Source organism: Dasypus novemcinctus, chromosome 18 (genome assembly GCF_030445035.2).
Source record: "Dasypus novemcinctus isolate mDasNov1 chromosome 18, mDasNov1.1.hap2, whole genome shotgun sequence".
Lineage (NCBI taxonomy): Eukaryota > Metazoa > Chordata > Mammalia > Cingulata > Dasypodidae > Dasypus > Dasypus novemcinctus.
In genome coordinates, this window is record NC_080690.1 from 82449576 (window position 1) to 82475394 (window position 25819).

Below are 25819 nucleotides of genomic sequence, written 5' to 3' on the forward strand. Positions count from 1 at the left end.
CCAGATTTTTCTCCTGTCCCCTCTATCTTTATTTATTTATTTTTATTTCTCTTGCCTTCCCCCCATCCCTGTTCTCTGTGACTATCTTCTGTGTGTTCTTCTTTGTCCGCCTCTGTTCTTGTCAGTGGCACAGGAGTCTGCGTTTCTTTTTCTTGCATCATCTTGTTGTGTCAGCTTTCCATGTGTGCAGCGCCATTCCTGGGCAGGCTGCACTTTCTTTCACGCTGGGTGGCTCTCCTTACTTGGCACACTCCTTGTGCATGGGAATCCCCTAATTGTGGGACACCCCTCAGTGGCACAGCACTCCTTGCGTGCATCAACACCGCCTGTGGGCCAGCTCCACAGAGGTCAAGGAGGCCTGGAGTTTGAAATGTGGACCTCCCATGTGGTAGGCAGGAGCACTAAGCACTGGGCCAAGTCTGCTTCCCTGTCTCCTGTAGCTTTAAGCAGGTGTTCTTAACCAGAGGTCAATGAGCTTGAACTGAAATTCAAAAAACTGATATTGTGGGGAAGTGTTGGTGAGGGTGTGATATGTTTATTACATAATACACAGCACAGTGTGGACTTAGTAAGGGGTCCGAGTTTTTCACCTGACTGGCAAAGGTGCCCATGGAATGAAAAAGGTTAAGAACCCCTGCTCTAGAGAATCAGTCCACAGAAAGCCCCAAACTAGTGTTACCTGGTCTTCAGGGACTCAAAGGACTCCCTCAACCAAAAGGAGGGAATGTGAAGTTGGGATGATCAGTGGTTTTACAAACCATCTTGATTTGTTTGAGCTTCCATTTTATCCAGGAAATTATGAAGAAGAAACAAACGTAAACTGAAGCAGGCTGACATACCAATGATCCTTTATGATGCAGATAAAAACCCCTGTCCCAGCCTGGGAGAAAGAACTGTAACAAGGAGAACTGTAACAATGAGAAGGGATGTGACTCAAGCTGTTGGGTGCCTGCCTACCACATGGGAGGTGCCGGGTTTGTTCCCAGTGCCTCCTAAAGAAGATGCACAAGACAGTGAGCTGGTGTAACAAGATGACACAATGAAGAGACACAAGGAGTAAAACACAATGAGAGACCCAACAAGTAGGGAGTGTGATGGCTCAAGTGATTAGGTGCCTCACTCCCACATGGAGGTTCCCAGATTTGGTTGCTGGTGACTATTTAAAGAAAGAAGAGGGAAGGCAACTTATCCCAATGCATAGGGCGACCGCCTACCACATGGGAGGTCCACAGTTTAAACCCTGGTCCTCCTTGACCTGTGTGGAGCTGGCCCACATACAGTGCTGATGTGCACAAGGAGTGCCATGCCATGCAGGGGTGTCCCCCACCTAGGGGAGCCCCACGCGCAAGGAGTGCCCCCCGTAAGGAGAGTTGCCCAGTCCAAAAGAAAGTGCAGCCTGACCAAAAATGGCGCTGCACACATGGAGAACTGACACAACAAGATGATGCAACAAAAAGGAACACAAATTCCCGGTGCTGCCGATAAGGATAGAAGTGGTCACAGAAGAACATACAGCGAATGGACACAGAGAGCAGACAACAGGTTGGGGGTGGGAGTGGGGGGGATAAATAAATATAAATCTTTAAAAAAAAGAAAGAAAGAGGAAGAGCATATAATGAAGAGACAGAGAGCAGACAGTGAGCACACAGGGTGGGAGAAATGGGTGGACAGAAAGAAAGAAAGAAATCAAATCTTTAAAAGAAAATATTTCAAGCCGACATCAGCAAAGTCTGCTAGTGTTCACCAAATGGCCTCAATCTTATTTCAATATCTGCCTTGCTAATAAATGATCAAGGACACCCTGCTCACACAGTGCCTATGGCTCCAAAGGAACCATAAACCATGCCCCCTTTCTCTTTCACCATTCCCGTTGTTCCAAGGAGCCATACAAGCTACTTCCCAGTTCACCCCTTCGAGCAGAAAACTGTCAGTGCTGCTTATGTATGAATGAACTTCAGCTCAATAAACTTGTTCTGCACCCCCCTTTTTTGTTCTGCTTTATTTATTTTCAACACAACTCATGCATCCTTTGAAACTCTTTTATTAATGATTACTCAAGCTGTCAGTAGAGAGTTATTTCCTGACCCCTTTGATATTTCCATGGACTTGGCCCAGCAAGGCAACCTCAGCAAGGTACTGATTGGTCTGTGCCAATCTACCTCTCTCTTAAAAGTTCAGCCCCCTCAGTCCCTGGAAAAGGCCAGCAGCTGCTTCCACAACTGCTGACACCTGAGCTGCTAAAAGGCTCGGCAGGAAGCATTTGACAAGAAGCAACCAGGGATGGCTGCTGATTACATGTGGGTAGACGGGATTCCTTTCCCTTCAATTGTTGAAAACCTGGAGCTTTTGCGGGATGAATTTGTGGTGGAGGATGAAGACATCATTACAATTTCATACCCAAAGTCAGGTAAGGAAGTAGGATCCTAAAGTGAGGAAGGCAGGGGCTGATGTCACCAGGGCCTGTTCTCTGCTCCCCATTGGCTGTTGGTGATCAGAGCGGCATCCTGTTGATGCCAAGGGCAGAGAGAGGCCCCCATAATACAAAGGACCTGACATCATACGGGGCCTTGTGGAGAGAATCCTAAAGCTGATGCTTGTGATCATGAGAGGGTGTTTGGTGGGAGGAGAGTGAGTGAAGTATTTCTATCCTGAGATTTCAAGAAGGAATGTGTGATTGTTAGATGAAGGAGGGGAAGGGGTGTGCAAAAAAGCCTAGAGTAAAAAAATGCATATTCAAGGAATTGTAAACCTAGGGACCAATGTTACAGGGAGATTGGGGAGGAGAGCAACAGGGCGAGGCTGGATGTGTTGTCAGGGGTAACCTGCAGCCCTAACCACCTAAGGGATCAGCAGTTTTCAAAAGGTCCCTGGTGCCATATTTACATTCTTCTAAAACAACCACAACAAGGAACTTTAAGCCTTGGACTTCACCTGCCCAACATCTGTTTACCAGTGTTAAGGTTAAACCAGCAGCCCTGAGGCCAAGAGCTTCCTGCCTGCTGCTCCCCACAGGCCTGTCTCCAGCACAGCAGCAGGCCCCTTCTTTTATGCTCTCCCCTAGGAGGGTGGGGGTTTCCCCTGGCTCGCATCCTCTCTGCAGTGGGGCTGGCCTCCAGGAGCTTCTGGCTGCAGGAGCTTGCCCCTTGCTTTTGTGTTACGTCCATCTAGCAGTCAATTGTTTTTCTTTGTCACCTCTGAAATCCTCAGGTTCAAACTCACTCCAGCTCTGGATATAGAATAAGATAAACTGGTTAAGGGTGAGTGTTGTGTGTCTGATGAGGAGGGAGCAAAGAAGGGGGAACAGCGGGAGCAGGGGATGCCCATCAAGGTGTTTCAATGGTGGAGAACTGACCAAATTCTGCTGAGGAAGGAAACTGAGGAGCATCAATATATTTGGATTTATGGGTGTGGGCATCATCAGTGGAAGAAAAAAAGTGCCTTTAAATGTGGTGGTAGGGCCAAATGGCAGGTTGCTGTAGATGCCACTTTTTTCTTTCTCTGTCTAGGAACCAACTGGTTGTTGGAGATCATCAGCCTGATTCATTCCAGAGGAGACCCCAGCTGGGTCCAGTCTGTAGTCACCTGGGATCGCTCACCGTGGATAGAATATGTGGGTGGATATGAAAAATTAAGGAAGCATGCACCTGAAAAAGGCCCACGCTTCTACGCCTCCCACCTCCCCATTCAGTTCTTCCCCAGGTCATTCTTCAATTCCAAAGCCAAGGTGAGTAAACAAGGGCAACGGCCCTCTGACCTTCTCAGGCATCCAGAATGCCCATGTTTTAGGGACTGAGTTAATATGAGGTTCATTAACATGAGCATATTAGATGACTTTGTTCCAAGCTATAGTATCTGACACTAAATAATCCCTGTGGTGTGGCTCCAAAAATACTGCTTTCATTAGTAAGTTGATCACTGTCTCACCCTAACACTGAGTTGCACATTTATAGGTTATATATCAGAACCTATATTTCAGAGGAAATATGGTTTGCTGCTCACCTTTAGAACCCAGCTGTATTTCTCTAATCATGATATCATCTATACATGACATGGCTTTCCCAATCAAAACACTACATGGGGAGCAGATGTAGCTCAGTGGTTGAAGGCCTACGTCCCATGTATGGTGTCCTGGGTTCAATCTCTGGTTCTTTCCCCCCCTCAAAAAAGCTCCATAAGCCTCATTCTTAATTCCAAGAGTTCTGAAGTACAGTTCTAACACTTAGTGGCCCTGGGGCAAAAAATGTGAATGTGTATTCTTCTTAGATTATTGTTGAAATCATGTGACACCAATGATGTTGAGTAACTTGCATGAAACTTCCTCGTTAAACCATCTTACATGAAGTGGCAGTAGAAATATTATGAAAAGATTCTAAAACCACAGTGTGCTATATTATGTTAATGTTGTGCTATGCTTCTCTATGTCTGCCTGTTTATGTCAAGTTCATTTATTTCACTGATTTCTCCAGCGTCGTGGAGTTCATGTTTATTTCATTACTATTTTTTCTTTACCATTTTACACTAACCTGACATGTTTGGCGCAAAATACAGACGCGAGAAAATATTGGGTGAAGAAAAGAATGAAAGAAAAGAAAACAAAACAAAACAAAAATGACCTAAGTCCAAGTTCTGGGAAACTATTGGGGTTTGAGTCAGAAAATTTTGCTTTGAATCTTGGCTTTCCAGTTTTTGTTTATTAGCAATACTGCAATGTCTTTGTAGGTCAAATTGGCAGTATTCATTCCTGAATTCATTTATTCTTTTTACATGTATTCCTGCATACTTTTCCTTCATATATTTAGATATTATATACCTAGTATGTATTAAGCTCCATAAAAGAATAAAGTGTGTTGAGTGAGGTCAACTGAAGTCAGCTCCTAAAGGATTAAGTGGAAAAAGATGATGGGTAGACCTATAATTAGCTACTTTCATAGCAATAATACTACTTAGTGATTGCCTGGCATTGTATCTGATCCCACGGCGTGCTCAAGGAATAAGATCTATTGCTTTAATATCATAAATATGTTGAGGGTGAGGCAGGGAAAGAAATATAGGGAAAGTGTTGGGGCTCCCCAGGAGGTCAGGGGTTTGCAAGTGGAGTATGGATGGAGGCCTTGGTCCTTCAGTTAGGGTCTGAGCAAGGGAAAACTGGGGTGCTGAACTGGTGTAACTGAGGCTTGGGATCTACAGAAATGGGGACAACCTGGAGACAGAACAAGGTGGAGTGTAGCAACTGTGCCATGTGCAGCAGAGAGAATAATGATCGCATATGGAAAGGCAGGACTAAGTAATAATTTTAAGAAGGAAAATTTATTAACCACTGGCCAGGTTCGGGAACTTTTCTCTTCAAAAACCCGAGCCCCTAATAGGATTTTTTATTTCCTTTTATACAGAGGATATAGGAGTTGGGAGTCAAATGGTGCTTTGTTTGAGTAGTAGGTAAACTTGAATTAATACATATTCTCCACATTCCGAGGAAGCTTGAATTAACATATTGACTTTGCATTCTTCCTGAATATCTGAAGTGTTTAGAGCCTGTATCACTTAATTGGCTTTCCAGGACTGGATTGGTTGGCATGCTTATGGAAGGTGGGGCTGCAGTTCTTACTGTTTAACACACACAGCCCAGGTTATTCATGAAAAAACACTCAGGACCCTGCACAGAGCCCATATCACCATGGACACCTAAGATGACAGATGGTGAAGATTGCTTTACTGTGCTATTAATTTGCTGCAAACAGTTGTCTGCCTTTAAAGTGAATTACAGGAGGAAAATTTTATCTTTTTTATTTATTCACTTAGCTACTGTTTCTGAGGCTCTTTATTCTTTCTTATAGATGCATTACCATTTTCATTCATCCTGAGAGACTTGGTTTGGCATTTTTTAAAATATAAGTTTTATTTGCTTTTAAAAGATACATAGATAACACAAAATGTTAGCTTAAAAAATATATAGGCAGTTCCCATATGCCCCACTTGCCAAGCATGTTTTCGGGTAGGGTAGGGCTGCTGGTAATAAATTCTCAGCTTTCATGGATAAAGGATTCAGGGCTAATGATTGTGTGTGCATTCATGTAGGTGTTTTCCTTCCAGCTCATTAAAGTCAGCTTTCTACTGTCTTTGGGCCTATTTATTTTCCAATGAGGAGCCAGGAGGAATTCTCACCTTTTTCACACTGTACAAAACGTTAGCATGTTTCTCTGGCTGCCTGGGTGCCTCCCTGGATGCAGGGATGTTGATGAGTTAAGGGCAGCTGCCATCTTGGTAAGTCTCCAGTGACCTTGTGCAGTGTCCAGAGTCCAGATGTGTGCCTCAATTTACGGGGTGTGCTGGCAGACATTCCAGGCTCCATCTCTTTAGACTGGCCTCCTTTCTCGGGTCTCGTTCTCTCCATTTCAGTCACCCCAGCATCCCCAAGTCATGACTTCTGCCCCTTTGCCTCAGCATGACTGAGCTCACATTGTAGCTCCCTCCACTGCTTTTGAGAATTGTCCCCAACAGAGAACAAGGAGACCATGGCCCTCAATCCATTAATTCCCTGTTCCTGTGAATTCAAATCTTGCCCAGTCTCTTGGCAACTGCCTGAAAACTGTTGTCTGAAATATTGTAATTAGTTTCAGGTTTTTCTATGGAAGGATTATTTTAGTACCTGCTCCTCCATCATGTCAGAAGAAGAAATCCTTTTTCTTTGCTATTTCTTGAAGGGGAAGGATAGAGAGGATTGAGGTAGGAGATTACTGGGAGGTAAACTGATTATTTGCATAGATTTCAGGGTCTGGGTATTATCACAAGATAATAAAGTTGAAGAAGAAGGAATATTTAGGAAAGAATATTACTTGAGGAACTTTTAATGCTAGGATCTTAAATGCAAATGACTCCTTTATGCTTTCACAAAAATATGTGAAATGTCTCCTCCTCTCAGTTATGACAAAAATCCCACTGAACTTTGAGCCTCCCCTACTCTGCTTTACATCAGCCACTCTGCTAGGTCACTTTTCTCAACTGCTCATGGTCAAAACCTAGTTGTAGCCCAGGTCCTCTGCATATCAATGTGGAACTCTCCTGAACACGTGAGAGGGAGAGAAAGAGGGGAGAGGGAGAGAGGGAAAGGGAAAGAAAATATCAGCAGAGAAGAGAGTCTGAGAGACCCCCCTCCTTCCCTCTTTCAACTCTTCAGCAACAACCACTCAGGGCTGCTGGCTGTCTGGTTGTAATGCCCTCTGCAAGTGGGTACTAGTCACATTTCATAGTCACAGTTACTCAAATTTAGAAAGACTGCAGTGATTTTAACAATATACATGAATGTTCATGAAAATAGCTAATAAATGCTTTGTAATATGGGTATGAATATATGTATTGTATATATATATGGTTATATGTACTCTACAAAAAGGTACTATGGAACCTACATCTTATGTATTATCTGTACTATTACATAAAATAGTTATGTGTGTGTGTATATATATATATATGAACCACATGTAAAATTATATGTGCTATATAAAAATTTTATATGAGCATGTATATTTTATTACATATGTATAAATATATATATTACAAATAAATGGCATTTCACATATTTTATGTACATAAAATATACATATATGTAGTAATATATATACTGCAATATTGGTTTTACTTGGTATGCATATATACATACACATGTAATGTGTACTTTAGTTCAAATTAAACATACTATACTATATATTATATAGCTATATATTATATATAATTATATAATTATGTAAATATTGACACATGCATATATTTTGGATGTAGAATAATGTGAGTACTAAAATTTTTATAGTACATATAATTCATATACTAGTCATATACTACAAACAGAAAAACACTGTGTATGTCAATACAGTATATATACTATATAAATATGTATTTACATATAACAGATATAATTTATTGATATATTTATATTATAAAACAACTCACACATTTGGAAACATTTTAAAAATAAAACATTTCTGAGCATGGTCACACATGGGGGTGCCAAAGGGATGAAGGAAAGCATGGGACACGCAGGTAAGTGGATATCACAAATGTTCTCCCCCACAGGTTGGTCTCTTCATCATTTTACAAAACCTTAAATTATCTTTTGCACATTTTTTATACTTCACTATAATAAGGTAATAAAAGAAATGCTGTCATGTAAGGCAAACCCTCCCATGGTAAAATCACACCTCTTCCATTTGCTAATCTGCTGATATCAAGCAAATTTTTAACATAATATATTATGCTGTTTTCCTTTTTCTCTCATAAAGATACTATTATACTGCAGATAAAGTGCTGCAATGGTTGGTTGCTGACATAGGGTACATTCTCAGTTAGCATTATTAGTTATCATAACTAATTATATTTTCCTGACTATTCCTATTACCACATTGTTACCACCATATTTCAAAAGAGGAAACAGGCTCAGAGAAGGGCTCTCACTTGGACAAGTCACATAACTAAAGACTCAGGACTCCGGGCATGTCCAGGTACAGCCATGGGGCAGGCACGTGATAAGAACTGGATCCAACACATCCTAGACAGGTTTCAGGTTTATTGATACCATTTTTTCTCTGAGGTTTCCCAATCTATAGCAACATAATGAAGTTGATCATGCCACCATTTTGAATTTCGTAATAGATGATTTATACACTGCTAGCCATTAACATTTGTCTGATTCATAACTGGGAAATGCTGATTTAGTAAACACTTATAGGTAAAGAAACTGGACCTGGAGTATGAAATGTCTGGAATAGCACTGATTAGGGAGGGAGTCAGGGACAGAGTCCCAGCAAAACTCAGGTCTCCTGATTCACATCCCAGGTCAGCTTACACAGTGGCACCAATATAGCATAACATCAATTTTCTTTCAAAGTACTGGGGGACTTTTCCTTGGCTTGTATTGAAATGTCCTTGAGGGCAGAAACAATCCATGTCTTGTTCATTGTTCCATCTAGAGTATATATGTAATTTCTGGCACACAGAAGGTCCTCAACTTACTTTGCTGAATGAATGAATGGGAGAAGACTGACATGTAGCCACATATTTTAATGGGGAATAGCTGTTTTGTCATTTTCTAAGATCATGGAACGAGGGAATCAGATCCATTTATTTCTTACTTTTTTTCTTTTGCACTTAGGCTATTTACATAATCAGAAATCCCAGAGATATTATTACTTCTGGTTATTTTTTTTGGAAAGGAATGAAGATTGCAAAGTCCACAGAGTCATTTGAACAATTCTTTCAATGGTTCCTTCAGGGATATGGTGAGTCTCTCAAAATAAGTTTCTTCATGGCATGGAATTCCTGTAGTTTAAATGCAAGTAACACTGTCAAGGTAAATAGCCACATTTCCCTCCAACCTTGATGTTGATAAGCCTTTAGTACCACCTCCCTTTGTCTACACACTCTGCCCCCTCACAGGGTTTCTAGTTATTCTTCTCAGGCACATGGATATTCATGTTCTCCCACTCCACACTCTTTGTAGATCTCTGCATTCTGAATATCAGCTGTTCCTTGGTTTTCCTCTTTATGCCTTCTCTGCCCATGATTGTTAGAATTCAATATTTATTCATTCATCTTTCACTTTCTCCTTTCCTTTATCAGGTGATAATAAATGCAGTCTTTTTTTATTAATTACCTTTATATGACTCAGGAGAAATGTCCTCTTATGAGGAAGCGCCCCAAAGCATTCTTTCAAATGCAATCCTCCCTCTAATCCTTCAATTCCTTTTCTTTTCTTTGACACATTTCATCATCTAGCATATTGGTTGGTCCTTCTCTGTCTGCCTCTAATAGAATGGCTTCTCTTTGAACCCACCTAGAGACTGTGGTTTTCATGACTGTGTGCCGATTACCTGGAAGAGAATATGAAACATAATGGGCATGTGTTGTGTATTATGTTAGAGTTCCATCCCATGATTGACTTCTGACTTCATTCACACGATCTGTTTTTGTTTTCTTGCTGCTAAAACAAATACCATGTGGTATTTGGCTTAAATAGTGGGAAATTTTTGGCTTAGAGTTTTGAGGCTAGAAGTCCAAAACCAAGGCATCATCATTGAGGCGATGCTTTCTCATGGAAGACTGAGGTGTTCTGGGCCTGGTGACCGGCAATGATTGTCCTTGGCTTTTCTGTTACATGGCAGCATCTCCTGGCTTCTCCAGGTGCCACCAACTTCCAGCTTTTTTGGGTGGCTTTCTCTCTATGTGTCTAAATTACATTCTGCTTATAAAGGACTCCAGGAATAGGATTAAGGCCCCTCCTGATCCACTGGCCACACCTTACCTGAAGTAATCTCATCAAAAGGTCCTATTTAAGATGGGTTCTCACCCACAGGAATGGATTATGTTTAAGAACATACTTTTGTGGGATGTGTGGCACTAAGTAAGCTCTCACCTGCTTCATGCAGAAGACTGTCCTTCCTCTTCCTCTCTTTGAACCCCTCTAGTTTATTCTCCATGACGCTTCCCTGCAGCTTTTCAAATTCCAGGTGATTGCTTTTTCATGGTTTGTCCTACTCAAGCAAAATCTTTTCCTTTCTAATCAATGTACTTTCTAATACAATTACTGAGCTATCTAATCTCCATTCCTGCCTTGTTGCAGGTTTCTCTTTATTTATACTTGACTGAAGCTGCTTATGCTAAGCCCTGGAAAGACAACATTTCTCTTGTCTTGACATGAAGTTTACTTGAATTGTTACCAAAAATCCTGTAAATCGCTTCTCCATCATTTTGTTCTAATTCCTGCTATGGAATGTGTACCTGCTCAAAAGGACATTGGTGTAAGAATCAGGAAGGTCCCAAATATCTCTACCTTTTGCTTCTTTCAACTTTAGCTGCACACATATCTCTCTTTCAGCCAAAACAAATGAGAAAAAGACTTTATCCAGATTGTTCCAATGAGGACTCTCTGTTGCCTGTGCTTAAGGAAACTTTGAACACATCAACCCATATCAGCAGGGGGAGCTGGAGAAAACAAAGCTTGGGAATAGGACTGAGTCTTTTGAAAGGTCATGTATGCCATTCGTAGAAGACCCCAGATAATAGCTATTTAGCAGGAGAGAGGAATGGATGCCAGTGGCTAAGGACTGGAGGGAGGAAGATGGCTTTGGACATTTAAGGGCACCCTGAAGGATCACTGTGGTGATGGGACTGTTCTCTAGTTAAACTATAGTGGTGGTACGTGGATCTGGACATGTGATAAAATTACCTGAATCTAAATACACACAGAGGAGTAAATCTGGGAGTCTCTGAATAAGATCAGTAGATTGTATCAATGCCAATTTCCTGGCTTTGATAATATACTATAATTTTGCAAGATATTACCACTGGGGATTGTTGTGTAAAGAGGTACTCAGAGCTTCTCTAGTTCCTTTTTTTTAAGTTCCATTTTGTTTATTTTCCCCCTTCCTCTTCATTTCCCCCTCCCCTGCTTTTTTTTTTTTTTTTTTCCTATCTGTGTCCATTTCCTCTGTGATCTTCTGTATCTCTTTCTTTTGGTCTTCTCTTTTTTACTTTTTCTCTTCTAGGATTCACCAGGATTGATCCTGGAGACCTCTGATGTGGAGAGAGGTTCCCTGTCAGCTGCACCACCTCAGTTCCTGGTTTCTACTGTGCTCCACCTTGCCTCTCCCTTTTATCACTCTTTTGTTGCATCATCTTCTTGCTCTGTGAATCATTTGTACAGGCACTGGCTCACCATGCATGCAGGCAATGGCTTACTGCACAGGCACACTTTCTCTTCCTCTTTTTCTCCAGGAGGCCCCCAGGATCAAGTGCAGGTCCTCCCATATCATAGGTAGAAGCCCTATCACTTGAGCCACATCTGCTTCTCTCTCTAGTCTTTCTTATAACTGCATGTGAATCTATCTATCTCAAAATAAAAGGCTTAATTTTTTAATCTGAACTATGATGATATAAACATGAAACAAAAGCACCATGCTACCTAAATAAATGGAAGACTATTCCTTGTTCATGGATAGGAAGACTGAACATTATTAAGATGTCTATCCTACCAAAATTGATCTACACATTCAATGCAATCCCAATAAAAATCAATGCAGCCTTCTTTAAGGAACTAGAAACACTAACTATGAAATTTATTTGGAAAGGAAAGAGACCCCGAATAGCCAAAGACATACTGAAAAAGAAAAACGAAATTGGAGGAATCACACTACCTGACTTCAAAACATACTATAAAGCTACGGTGGTGAAAACAGCATGGTATTGGCATAAGGAGAGACATATAGACCAATGGAATCGAATTGAAAGCTCTGATATAGAACCTCACATATACAACCACATAATATTCGATAAAGCCACCAAACCCTCTCAACTGGGAGAGAGTGGCCTATTCAACAAATGGTGTCTGGAGAACTGGATAGCCATATGTAGAAGAATGAAAGAGGATTACCATCTCACACCTTATACAAAGATCAACTCAAGATGGATCAAAGACCTAAATATAAGAGCCAAGACCATAAAAACCTTAGAAAGCAGTGTAGGGAAACATCTACAGGACCTTGTAATAGGTAATGGATTTATGAATATCTCACCAAAAGCACGAGCAGCAAAAGAACTAATAGATAAATGGGACTTCCTCAAAATTAAAGCCTTCTGCACCTCAAAGGAGTTTGTCAAGAAAGTAAAAAGGGAGCCCACACAGTGGGAGAAAATATTTGGCAATCATATATCTGATAAGAAACTTATAACTTGCATATATAAAGAACTCCTACATCTTGAAAATAAAAAGATAAACAATCCATTTAAAAAATGGGAAAAAGACTTAAACAGACACTTCTCCGAAGAAGAAATACAAATGGCAAGAAAGCACATGAAAAAATGTTCCAAATCTCTAGCTATCAGGGAAATGCAAATCAAAACCACAATGAGATACCATCTTACACCCATAAGATTGGCAGCTATGAAAAAAACAGAAGAATACAAGTGCTGGAGAGGATGTGAAGGAAGGGGAACACTCATCCACTGCTGGTGGGAATGCAGAAGGATCCAACCATTCTGGAGAACAGTATGGCGGTTTCTCAAAAAACTAGCCATAGATTTGCCATATGACCCAGCAATACCACTGCTGGGAATATACCCAGCAGAACTGAAAACAAGAACACAAACCAATATATGTACACCAATGTTCATAGCAGCATTGTTCACTATTGCCAAAAGTTGGAATCAACCCAAATGCCCATCAACAGACGAGTGGATCAATAAAATGTGGTATATACACACAATGGAATACTACTCAGCTGTAAGAACAAACACACTACAAACACATGTGATAACATGGATGAATCTTGAGAACCTTATGTTGAGTGAAGCAACCCAGACATTGAAGGACAAATACTACATGACCTCAATGATATGAAATAAACAAGCTGCCCTAGATAGCAAGAGACTGAACGATAGGCTTGCAGGAAATCGGAGGGTGGAGGAAGGATATGAGCCGATGTCTGCAGGGGTGGAATTTAAGACGAGATGGTGGTAAGTATGAACACAAAGAAGAGATAAAAGGGGGGCAAGGGGTTGCCTTTGCTTGGGGCTTTGCGGGTTTGAGGGTGGCTGGGGAGGGACGGGTGGGTAACGTTGCCCAAAAGTGGGGGGAGGGAGGGGTAGCATACGAACCAGGAGAGGGTCAGGTGTTGGTGGAGAGTAAAATGCCGAGAAAATCATATCAAAATATAATAAAGAGGGTTACCTGTTTAGAATGCTCGGAGGGGAGGGTCTGATGCAGGACGGGCTCCTGGGGAATGTCTAAATGCTCATTCTGCCAGAGTGGGTGACACCATGGGGTAGAAACCCAAGTAGTGAGAGTGGGGGTGGACCCACATCCTGGGGAGGACTAATGCCATCCAATAGAGGGAACTGTATCCCTCGAGAGAAAGGGTGGCTCCCAGGGCATTGGGGCAGTTGAGCAAGTTAGGCCCTGAACACTATTCCATCTATCTCTGAAAGTGGCTCCTCAGGAAACGGAGGTTGGCTATCACTGAGGGCACCAAGGTGGAAGGGAAAATGGATGTTAAATGTGTGGAACCAAAGTAAATGGGGGGTAAGAGAGGAGTTTCTTGAGAGTACACAAGGATGGATATAAAACATGTAATATTACACCATAACATATAGGAGATGACAGACTGATAATGTAAACCATAAGGTAAAACATAGGATAACTAAAAATGTAAAGAACTGTGTATCCTAAAGTATGCACCACAATGTAAACACAGATGTCACCTTGTTAGAAAGCTAATGTCTCAGACTCTGTACATCACTTTAAGTAAATATGATATGAATAGGGCGTAAGAGTATCACTGTGGAAGGGAAAAGGTTTTCTGGTGGATGTGTGGGAGTGCTGTATATTATATATATACATTGCTGTGGTCTAGGACTCCTGTGAAGAAAAGCTGAATAATTAGGGGGGGGGGGAAATAAAGAAAAAAATAGGATGTGGAATTTTTTCAAGTCAACATTCTTTATCTAAGTTCTTTATCTAACTTTATCCAAGTTCTTTATCTATCCTTTAAACTCATCGCTATATGCCATTCCCTAGTAAGGGACCATGACATTATATTGGGCTTCAAATTTCGGGGAGTTCTGGATCACAGAGTGTTTCAACAATGGCAATGGAGGGATACTGGTATGGGATACCAATGACAGGTGATATATGAATGACAGGGAGCTGTACAGAACATATGTCCAGGGTGCATGGTAATGTTTGGATATACTCATAGTGGCAACAATTAAAAACCACAGTAGGGGGGGTACTGGGTTCCTGGCCAGTGGTGCTCTGTCGTGGTCCCTAGGGGAGCAGCGACAGTCTCCCAGGTACAGTGGTGGGGACCGGGAGGGAGTGAGGGTTCAACAGTGAGCCCCTGATACTAATGACTATGCTTGTGAGCTGATAAACCCAAAATAATAACAAGGCCTAGAGCAACTTTGTGCCTGGGAATTTCCTTCTGTCAGCCTTCATGTTACTCAAATGTGGCCAGTCTCGAAGCCAAACTCAGCATGTAAATGCAATGCCTTCCCCCCAGCGTGGGACATGATACCCGGGGATGAGCCTCCCTGGCACCGAGGGACCACTATCAACTACCAACTGATGATGCAACTGGAAAATGACCTTATACGGAAGGTTCAATGCGGATCAGCAGAATATCCATGTCTACATAAAATACCATGACTTTAAAATGCTGTTTGACCTAAAGTAAGGGGGAAATGGAAAGGAGAAATGAGTTTATATGGCTACGAGTTTCTAAAAAAGAGTCTGGAGGCTGGCAGAAGGTTTGCCCTCATGCACAACTGAGCAGAGTCAGAGAGACAGATAAAGCAGATACAACCCCCAGATATTGGTTCCTTTGAGGGCTAAAGAGACCCATGGGAGTTATGGTCATGGCCGATGGGGTTAACTACCAGGGCAGATGGCCCCTCTTTGGAAATGGTGTTTATGTGTGATGAATCTGGACTCAGAGGGGATCTCCCTTCATAAGACTTTCATGCTAATGTGCTGGAGGTGCAGTTAATGTTGGGGTTTAAGTTATATTTAGGGGATTTGAATCTCTGGACTGACAATGTTATAGCCAGATCCTGAGCCTCAACAGACTCCAGCACCTACAATCTGATTTATTGGACTTACCACACTCAGCTAAGATGGAGGTGAAGAAGGACAACCACCACACCATGGAGCCTAGAGTGATTACAACTGAAAATGGGAGGATTGCATCCAGCATCCAGGTGGAATCTGACCCTCCTCTTGACATAAAGGTGCAATGGACACAACCAATCCAGTGTCCACATAGAAGAGGTGGCATTGGATTGGGAAAAGTGGACATAATGGACAAAGGGTATGGGGAAAGGCAGGAAGAGATGAGAGGTGGAGGCGTCTTCGGGACATGGAGCTGCCCTGGATGGTGCTTCAGAGGTAATCACCGGACATTGTAAATCCTCACAGGGCCTACATGATGGAATAGAGGAGAGTATGGGCCATGATGTGAACCAATGTATATGAGGTGCAGAGGTGCCCAAAGATGTACTTACCAAATCCAATGGATGTGTCAGGATGAAGGGAACGAGTGTTGTTGGGGGGGGGGGAGAGGGGGGGTGGGGGGGTGGGGTTGAATGGGACCTCACATATATATTTTTAATGTAATATTATTACAAAGTCAATAAAAAAAAAAAAAAAAAAGCACCATGCTTTGTGTGACTGTCATTATTTCTGTTGCCTCAGTTCCTGCAGTAAAATCAGTTGATGATTTTCTCTGGCCAGACTCTCAACTTTTCAAGCATTTCAGATGATAATGTACAGCTTTTTAATGGACAGTGTAAAAGATAATTGTGATGGTTAGACTATTGCGTGAACTTAGCCAAGTAATTGGGTGAATTTGTTTGGTCAAGCAAGCACTAGGCTTACTGTAATACAAGGACATTTATGGACTTTAGTCACCACTGAGTTTACTGCAGTGGTAAATCATAGCAGTTTACAGTTACATCAGTCAGGGAGAATGCCATCAGCAATGAATTTCACTTACTCCCGTCAGTGGAATGCCTTAAAAGGGGAAGTGGTTCCAGCATTGAATTTCCCAGCTTGTCTTTGGACAGCCAACCTCTCCCAGGACTCATATGAAACTTCAGTGGACTTTGATTGGAGCCGCTGGTTGCAGCCTGCCTGTGCAACCTGGATTTGTGCATCCTCACAAATGCAAGAAAGAGTCTTCTAAAGTTATGCACTATTGACAGATATCTCTTGTTGATTCTGTTTTCCTAGTGAACCTTGACTAATACAATAGTCAGTTGTAAAGACAATGGGATAATGATCCCTCTCCTAAAGTACCCATGTCCCAGGTTCAATGATTTTCAATTAATTATCATCTAGTTTTTTCTAATCATCCTATTTACCCCCTGCCTTATTCCCCTGTCCTATTTTCAAGCAAAATTAAGCTATCAACATTGAAACAGTAAGTGATAAACATAAGCAAAGATACTATACCTCACTCAAAAGAAGACAAGTATGAATTTAAGTGTTATTGCCATTTCTCACAAATTGTTTTGGTTCATATTGCTGCTCAAAAAGTAAACACAGACTTAGAGGTTTATAACAAAATAATTTTTTTATACCTTATACTTCTAGAGATCAGAAGTCTGAAGTGAGACTTATGGGCAAAAATCAAGGTGTCTATCAGTAGAACTGCTTTTCTCTCTGGAGGCTCTAGGGAACAATCTGTTTCTTTTTTTTTTTTTCCTCTTTTTTTTTTATTCATTTTTAAAAAATATTACATTCTAAAATATGAGGTCCCATTCAACCCCACCGCCCCCACCCCCCATGCCCCCCACAGCAACAGTCTCTCCTATCATCATGACACATCCATTGCATTTGGTGAATACAACTCTGGGCATCGCTGCACCTCATGGTCAATGGTACACATCATAGCCCATACTCTCCCACATTCCATCCATTGGGCCCTGGGGGGATCTCAGCTTCTGGAGGCATCCAGTGTTTCTTGGCTCATGGCCACATCATTCCAATCTCTGTTTTCACCATCATATCTTCTTCTCTGACACTCACACCTACCTCCCTACTACAAGGAACCCCCCCTTTTTATAATACTTTCTCTCTTTATTTTTCTTTACCTGTTACATAAAAAAAATATAAAAGGTCCCCAGGCACCCCCACTCCCCCTCACCCCACTCCTCCCACATCAGCAACCTCATTCATCTCCATGGTACATTCATTGCATTTGGTGAATACATTTTGGAGCCCTGCTGTACCACATGGATAGTGGCTACTATGTAGTTTGCACTCTCCCCCAGTTCACACAGGGGGCCATGGTAGGACATACAATGTCCAGCATCTGTCCCTTCAGTACCACCCAGGACAACTCCAAGTCCTGAAAATGTCCCCACATCATCGTTCTTCTTCCCTCTTCCTACCTTCAGCAGCTACCATGGCCACTTTCTCTACATCAGTCCTACAATTTCTTCGATCAATAATCACAGTAGTTCCATAGTAGAATATCAGTAAGTCCATTCTAGTCCATACTCTTTTCCTCCATCCTGTGGTCCCTGGGATGGATATGTCCACTCCACCTCTATATTGAGAGGGGGGCTTAGGTTTCAATGGATTCTGGATTTAATTCTCCTGCTTGTGGTTGTCGGCACTCATGGCTCCCTGGTGTAGTAGTTGACCATCTTCACAAGGACCCATTTGATTCCACTAGCCCCAGGTATAATGAAGAGCTTCTCAAGTTCCTTAAGTTAATCAAAAGATAGCAAAGTCATAGTTTCCTGGGATTTTAAGGTGGATATCCTTCTGTCTATGACAGAAAATGTTCAAAACCTTTTAAATGACTATGTCATGAGACTGTTGGTAGACAGGCATGGCCATTTGTTCCTCATGGGAATAGGAAATGGTTCGAGCCTATGAAGGCTTATTTTTCAAAATCTAACAAAATTAGATGTGCCTTTTCCATTTGATGCAGGATTCTTACTTCTTTACATGAAAGAATACATTAGCAAAAGTGCAAAAAGTGGGCATGTACAGGGCTGTTCAAATCAGATTTATTTAAAATAACTACAACCAAAAAAACCCAAAAATCTAGGACCAAAACATCCACCAACAATATAACAGAATCCTAATTGATGTAAAAAGGGCTCCAGCTATCCTACCACAGAGTGGACTCTAGAATCCATTATTAAGTTTAAACAATTAAGACATTGGGAAGAGTGCAAAGAGTATGCTACCATTTACTAATATTGGGGGACAGGACTGGAAATTGCACAAGGAGAGATTTCACACATCTGGAGATGGGTTATTGGAAAGGGAGTGGAGATTTGGCAAGATATGAAGCTAATAATACCTTTGAGATCAAGATCATGGGCCATAGATATTGTATTAAAGAGCATGGACTTCAACCTGTATTAAAATAATTATTAAAAATAATTATTTCTGGGAAATGGACTTGGCCCAGTGGTTAGGGGGTACATCTACCACATGGGAGGTCCACAGTTCAAACCCCGGGCATCCTTGACCCGTATGCAGCTGGCCCATGTGCAGTGCTGATGCACACAAGGAATGCCCTGCCACAAGGAATGCCCCGCATAGGGGAGCCCCATGCACAAGGATTGTGTCCTGTAAGGAGAGCTGCCCAGGGCAAAAGAAAGTGCAGCCTGCCCAGGAATGGTGCCACACACATGGAGAGCTGACACAACAGGATGACACAACAAAAAAGAAACACAGATTCCTGTGCCACTGACAACAACAAAAGCGGAAAAAGAACAAGACGCAGCAAATAGACACAGAGAACAGACAACTGGGGGGGGAGGGAAGGGGAAATAAATAAATAAATAAGTAAATCTTTTTAAAAAATTATTTCTGAAGGGTACCCTGGGTTTATGCAAATGGATTTCCATAAAAGATATATTTAAAGCATTGTAATGCCAAAAATATTTGTCAGATTATTCAACTGGCTCATATTTTAGGAGTCTCCCTTGCAGACCCATGGAGTAAACATATTCTCCACTACAAGCATTTTTCCTTTAGCAGCACAATATGCCCCAGTTGGCCATGATCTTGCAAGTTTCTACAAATAACAGTATTCTTTTCTAGGAGTTACTCTCTGTGTTCAAATGTTGATTATTCAACCTATTACTAGGTGTTTCTCAAAGACAAATGACAGAAATTCTTTAAACACCAATTTGCTCCTTGGTTAAAAAGGACTTGGTGGGCAGGGAGTGGGTTTTATGGGAACTTTTATGTTTTTTGTTTTCTTATGATTTTAATGTGATATTCCTTGTGATCTATTAACTTTCATTAAAAAATAAAAAAAATAAAAGATTAAAAAAAGGAAATGATCCAATATCTTCATTAGTCCCAGTGAGCAGCATATTACACACACACACACAAAAGGATTTCGGGATGTATTAATTGAAAGAGTGCCTAAAACTTGTCAGTACTCAAAAATTGTGGTGTATTTATTGCAAGGAAAGAAATAGCTTTCATATTGATTTTTGGAATGCTGATTCAAAGGTCTTGCTTGGAGTTTATGATCTACACTATGTCCAGAATTGATTTCATCATGAGAGCCCTGGTGCCATCTGCGGCTGGTTGGGGCAGGTGTGCAGAGCAACAGCGACTGCGAGCAGTTCTCTGACTTGGACGGAGAACGCGTTCGAGAACACAAGGGTTCGTGGCGTTGGGGAACCAGGTGAATAGATGACCGCAGCATAGGAGGTCTTTGAGGCATCTGTAAAGGCCGTTACTGCGTGTGGAAGAGGTTTCCTGGCTGGCAATGGATGGAACGGAGTAGAGAATGCGAGTTGCGAGAGGCCTTGGAGAAGTCGGTGATGAGGATAGTAATTGTCGAAAGAGCCTCTGAAAGTTTCAGCAAGCACTTGCATGTCCACGTCGTGGATGAGCAGGTTGGTAGTAGCCTTGGCGTCAAAGGGCCAGACGATTGTGGAAGGAGGAACTCCGTAGGTATGCACACATAGCCCTACAAGGTCGGAGGCGAGGGCGATCCATGCCCTTGTGAAGGGGCAGATTTTTGGGAGCTTACTCTTGGAAGTGTGTAGCCAGAGCAGTGGCCCGTCTTGCCAGAGGAGTCCAGTGGGCGTTACTGGCGTGGGAAGAACCAATGCGAGGATTGGCAGTCCTGGGGCGTAGCGCTCGAGGCGGCAGGCCTGAAGGGCCTCGTTGACATCCTGCACAGCCGCTCGGGCTGCTGGAGTGATGACGATGGGGCGGGTGACTGCGTCGGCTGGAAGATCCTTAGTCTGGAGGAGCTCGAAAAGAGGCTGAAGTTGAGCCGTGGTGATGGGGAGCGCTGACCGAAGCCAATTGATTTGGCCGCAGAGCTGCTGTAGCTCCCTTAGAGACATCTTGGGCGACACCTGTAGCTTTGGTGCTACTGGCTTAACATGGTGGTGAAAATGAAACCCCAAAAATTGAAAGGGGGATTGAAGGCGAATCTTGTCAGGCTGAACAGTAAGTCCGATCTGTGAGAGATTGTGGAGAAGCTCCAAGACGAGAGTTTCCAGCTCACGAGGATCCTTAGCGGCAATGAGCAGATCGTCCATGTAGTGGATGATGTGGGCGCGCCTGTGGGCCTTCTTGCGGAGTGGATCGACTGCGCGATCGACAAAGAGTTGGCAGATGGCCGGGCTGTTGCGCATTCCTTGAGGGAGGACTCTCCATTGGTAACGCTGGGCTGCACCTCGATGGTTTGTTTGAGGCACCGTGAAGGCGAACCGTGGGCAGTCTCGTGGATGGAGAGGAAAGGAGAAGAAGCAGTCCTTGATGTCGATGATGGCCGCGTGCATGTGCTGAGGGACAGCGGTGGGGTGCGGGCACCCTGGCAGCGGCGATCCCATTGGCTTGATGTGCTTGTTGACCTCACGTAGGTCATGGAGAAGGCGATAGCCATCATCTCAACAAAAGAGGCCCTACTTAGAGCAACATGTTACTTGCAAACAACACTAAGCATCACAACTTACTCAAGCACAGAGGGAATTATGTAAATGCCATGCTTTATCAGTGAATCCAATATAGGAATTCACGCAGACCTCATTAAGGAATAGAAGGAACTCTGGAGTCAACCAGAATATCCTGCATTTCTGCATGAGAATATTGTTTGTTTTTGTTCGAGGATGGGTTTCTATTATTTTATGTAAATATGACCTGAAAAAGAACTCACCATTCCTGGAATTGTGGACCTATATTTTATTGTTTAGACATAAAGGGGAACAAATTTTTCTCTTGATGTCCAAGGAAGAGGCAGTGGTCTGCATGGATCACAAACCCCATCTGAACGCATCAGTAAAATTCAGGTAATGGGATACCTTAGGGCATGACTTCTTAAACTACAGTCCTTTGAATAAAGTAAATGTATAAGGAAAAATTTTCATAAAATGTACTTTCAAAGGTATAGGGTGGGTGAAGAACAGGAAGATCAGTGTCTGATACACTTAATCAGATTTTCTTTTGTATTGGGGAAATAAATGATATTCATAATGGAAAGAACAAAAACATTGACTATAATACACTGAGTCCATAACACACTAACTCTTTAATTTGCTATCTGTATTCCTTTCAAATTCCAAAATTCATTTTTCTCATATGTGAACTTGGTCTTAGAATATTTTATTGTATACAGACACTAGTGTTTTGTCATCAATGGTGTAAAGGCAGAACACTATTTCTTATGAAAATTGGGAACTGGAAAAGAATGTCCACTACTTCACTCATTTACTCCTCAAATATGTATTGCATTTCTATCATTGGCCAGAATATTACAAGCAGTTGACACACAAGGGTGATTCTAATACGAACTTTGCTTTCCACTTCTCTTGCAGTGTCATATGGATCATGGTTTGACCATATTCGTGGCTGGCTGTCAATGAGGGGAAAAGATAATTTCCTGGTAGTGGCATATGAGGACTTGCATCAGGTGACAATTCTTCCAAAAATTTCATTCCTGTTTCCATTCCATAATGTCTAACTTACCTCTATTATTAATGTTTCTATTCTATCCTTTCATTTAGAGATTATCCCAGGGAGGAGATCAAGTTGAGTTATTGTCCACCTTTTCTCCCTTGTCCTACATATGTAAGACATGTTCTTTCTTTGCTTTTCTTATTCATTTATTCTTAAAACATCTAAGACATGCAGTGAGGAATTACTTGATGGGATGTACATGTGCTGAAATATGTCATCAAATTTTCTGTGGCCAAATACCTGATGCAGTCTTGAAACAAAGAACAGTGTCAGGTTGGAAGGAAAGATGGGACTTAGCAAGGTCAAGATTGGTACAAGAAATGTTTAGATAATCCCAGATTAAGAGAATGTAAATGTGATTCAAGCATGCACAAATATGTAAATATTAAAGTATATTGATAGAAAGAGTTGGTTTTTATCAAAAAGGGTGACTCAAGTGGAGCTTAAAAGCTTTGCTCAGTTGGTACAATTCAGGAGACAGGAAAATCAGGCACTACCGTAGTGGAAGCAAAATTGGAGTTTTATAGAGTGAGAGGATGAGAGGGACACACATGCTTGTGGCTTGGTGCAGAATTATAAATATTGATTTGGATGTCTTTTAACATTTGTTATCTCCTTTCCACCTCTCCATCACCTCCAATTGTCTTTGGTGTTCTTTTTATTCCAACTTAGCCTTATCCCATATTGATCATTTTCTAGATATGCAAAACCTAGTTATACTCTTCCCCTTTCTCATTTCATCTCCTCCTGGTTTTCCTTCCCCTGTGCCTCTGCTTCTTTTTACAGTTTTTCTCCTCTTGAATTTTATTTCCACATTCTGATTCTTTGTTTCCTAATCTAGGACAGAAGAGGCACTGTAGAGCTGATCAGCCAGTTCTTGGGCTGCAAGCTAACCCCAGAAGAACTGAACGCAGTCCTAAAGAACATATCCTTCCAAGTCATGAAGGATAACAAAATGAGCAATTACTCTCAATTATCAGATACCATAATGGATCACAGCAAAGTACAAATGATAAGAAAAGGTGAGAAGTTTTTCTTGATCTGAATCAGGAAGTGAATGTGCAGTGAAATCCACTGCTTTTTAAAGCCATTTTAGAGACCTATGTTCATACTTCATACAGTCCCTCTGAAGTGTAAAATTAAGGGTTCTTGGTGTAATCACAAAACTGTGCATTCATCTCTGCAATCTCTTTTAGGACATTTTCATCACTCCAAAAATAAAATGACCTACCCCTTAATCCCCTTCTTTTATTGCCACATTAGACATGAAAAAGGGTACTATTTGAATCCTGAGAGCTGTACAAGTCATCTGAAATCTAAGAATTTAAGGAATGAGCAGGTGTGTGGAAATGGGGGTAGGAACAACAGATTGTGTGTATCAATGGAGTTGAACTATTGGGGGAAATTGAATGCTAATGTGAATGATGTGGTATGTAGAAGCTGGACTTTATAGTGGGCTATAGGACACTGAGAAGATAGAGAAGCAACAGACCTTAGGAATGAAGTGGCCTTGAGCTGAGTGGCTTACAAGGAGAAGGACATGATCATTCAAAGATATAAATTCAAAGAGCAGCAATCCAGACTGTAAGAAGGACCATTATATGGAAATTATATCAACAAGCTTTCTATGATAGTTACAGGAATCCAGTGTGCTTGACCTAAAATCTTCACTGATTGAGGGGTTGACCTGATGGTGGTAGAAACCTAGAAAGGAGAGATTCTCTGAGTAGTGTAGCTGATTTTTATGAGATTCAGAAGTGAAAATGAGGGAAATCGTTGTGGCTCAACCAATTGGGCTCCCATCTACCATATAGGAGGTCCAGAGTTTGATGCCCAGGAACTCCTGGTGAGGGCAAGCTGTCCCATGCATTGAGCTGACCCATGCAGGAATTGGGACCTGCACAGGAGAACTGCCCTCTGTGGGAATGCCACCTCACATGGGAACAGGTGCCACAGAGGAGTGCTGGCTGACACAGAGAGGAGGCACAGCAAGATGACACAAGAAGAGATACAGGAGAGAAAACAAGAAGATGTGCAGTAGAGGATCTGAGTTGGTACAAGAGAGTAATCGCCTCTATCCTGAACATAAAGGACCCAGGATCAGTTCCCTGAGCTGCCTAACGAGAATATAGACACAGAATAACACTCAGTGAATGGACACTGAGAGCAGACAATGGGGGGAACAGGGCAGGAGGATGAGAAAGACAAAAATAAATCTTAAAAAAAAAGTGAGAGTGGAAAAAAAGGCCTGGAATCAGAAGTGAGTGGCGAGAACACACTGTCTACCTAGATGGTCAGGCCAAAGTGTGGTTTTGGAGGAAGAAAACAACCATTGTCTTACAGGCATGTGAATACTGAAGAGATGCACATGTAAAATGCTAAAACAGTGCCTGGCATATAAGAATTACTTAACGTATGTCATATAGTGTTATTGTTGCCTTATCACTTTTCAATCTTCACAATATTACTATGAGGCAAGTATTGGGGAAAATCCTATTTAACATTTGACGAACTTGGGGCTCAAATAGATTATGCAACCAGACATCTGGGGCTAGAACTGATGGCTGTCTTACTCCAGACAGGAATTTCTTAGCCAATCTGCTATACTGACTACAATTTCCAGGTCAGTGTTCAGGAGAGAAGGCAAGCAGGGACACACACAGGCAACAGAATGCTGTCTTGAGATCCTATTTATACATGTGATGTAGACTCCTTTTTTGTATTTAACAGGAATTACTGGGGACTGGAAAAATCACTTCACAGTGGCACAGAGTGAAACTTTTGATAAAGTATATGCAGAGAAGATGGCTGGGCTTCCACGAGAGGCTTTCCCATGGGAATGAGGAGCCCATGTTTCTGAATCTGACGTGGCAACTGGCCTCCTTACTGTCCTGTGCACAGGCAGGTCAGCTGAAGCACAACCTAAATCAGGATGCTTTAAACATTTAATGCAATTAAGCATTTGATAATTGAAAACAACCAAGTGCTTCATCAATTGCATGGAATACTCACTTCAAAACCTTATGTAATAACTCAGACAGAGAGAAAAATAAAGAAAATAATATTTTAAACATACATAAATTTTAAAAAATAAAAGGAAATTCTTTGCAATATTCATGACTTGTGTATTAGAGTAAGAAAGGAAACAGTATATTCACCACTACCATGTTTTCTGTAAACATCACCAATCTCATTTCTTTCTGTCTTTTGCCCACTATTACAAATTACTCTGAATTCACTGTGTCTATTTCTGTAGTTGATGCTTTGGTGTGCTTGCCCAGGTATCAAAACCAGGTAATCTAAAGTCTAAAATTCTTGGACAAT

At 41.7% G+C, this 25819-nt stretch overlaps 1 protein-coding gene across 1 annotated transcript; it reads left to right on the plus strand.

Moving 5' to 3' along the window:
• Nucleotides 1-2186: 2186 nt before the first annotated feature.
• On the plus strand, nucleotides 2187-25612 carry LOC101440175 (sulfotransferase 2A1-like). Its single transcript, XM_004447597.5, has 6 exons — nucleotides 2187-2407; nucleotides 3507-3724; nucleotides 9143-9269; nucleotides 22354-22448; nucleotides 23337-23517; nucleotides 25226-25612. The coding sequence occupies exons 1-6, from the start codon at nucleotides 2281-2283 to the stop codon at nucleotides 25336-25338; spliced, it is 861 nt and encodes a 286-aa protein (XP_004447654.1). The 5' UTR covers nucleotides 2187-2280; the 3' UTR covers nucleotides 25339-25612.
• Nucleotides 25613-25819: the final 207 nt, after the last annotated feature.

Bases quoted from the DNA above. Each gene is read 5' to 3' on its own strand.
- LOC101440175 (XM_004447597.5), top strand. From the start codon at position 2,281: ATGGCTGCTGATTACATGTGGGTAGACGGGATTCCTTTCCCTTCAATT. The intron at 9,270-22,353 runs GTGAGTCTCTCA...CTTCTCTTGCAG, and splicing joins ATGGTTCCTTCAGGGATATG to TGTCATATGGATCATGGTTT. The intron at 22,449-23,336 runs GTGACAATTCTT...TTCCTAATCTAG, and splicing joins CATATGAGGACTTGCATCAG to GACAGAAGAGGCACTGTAGA.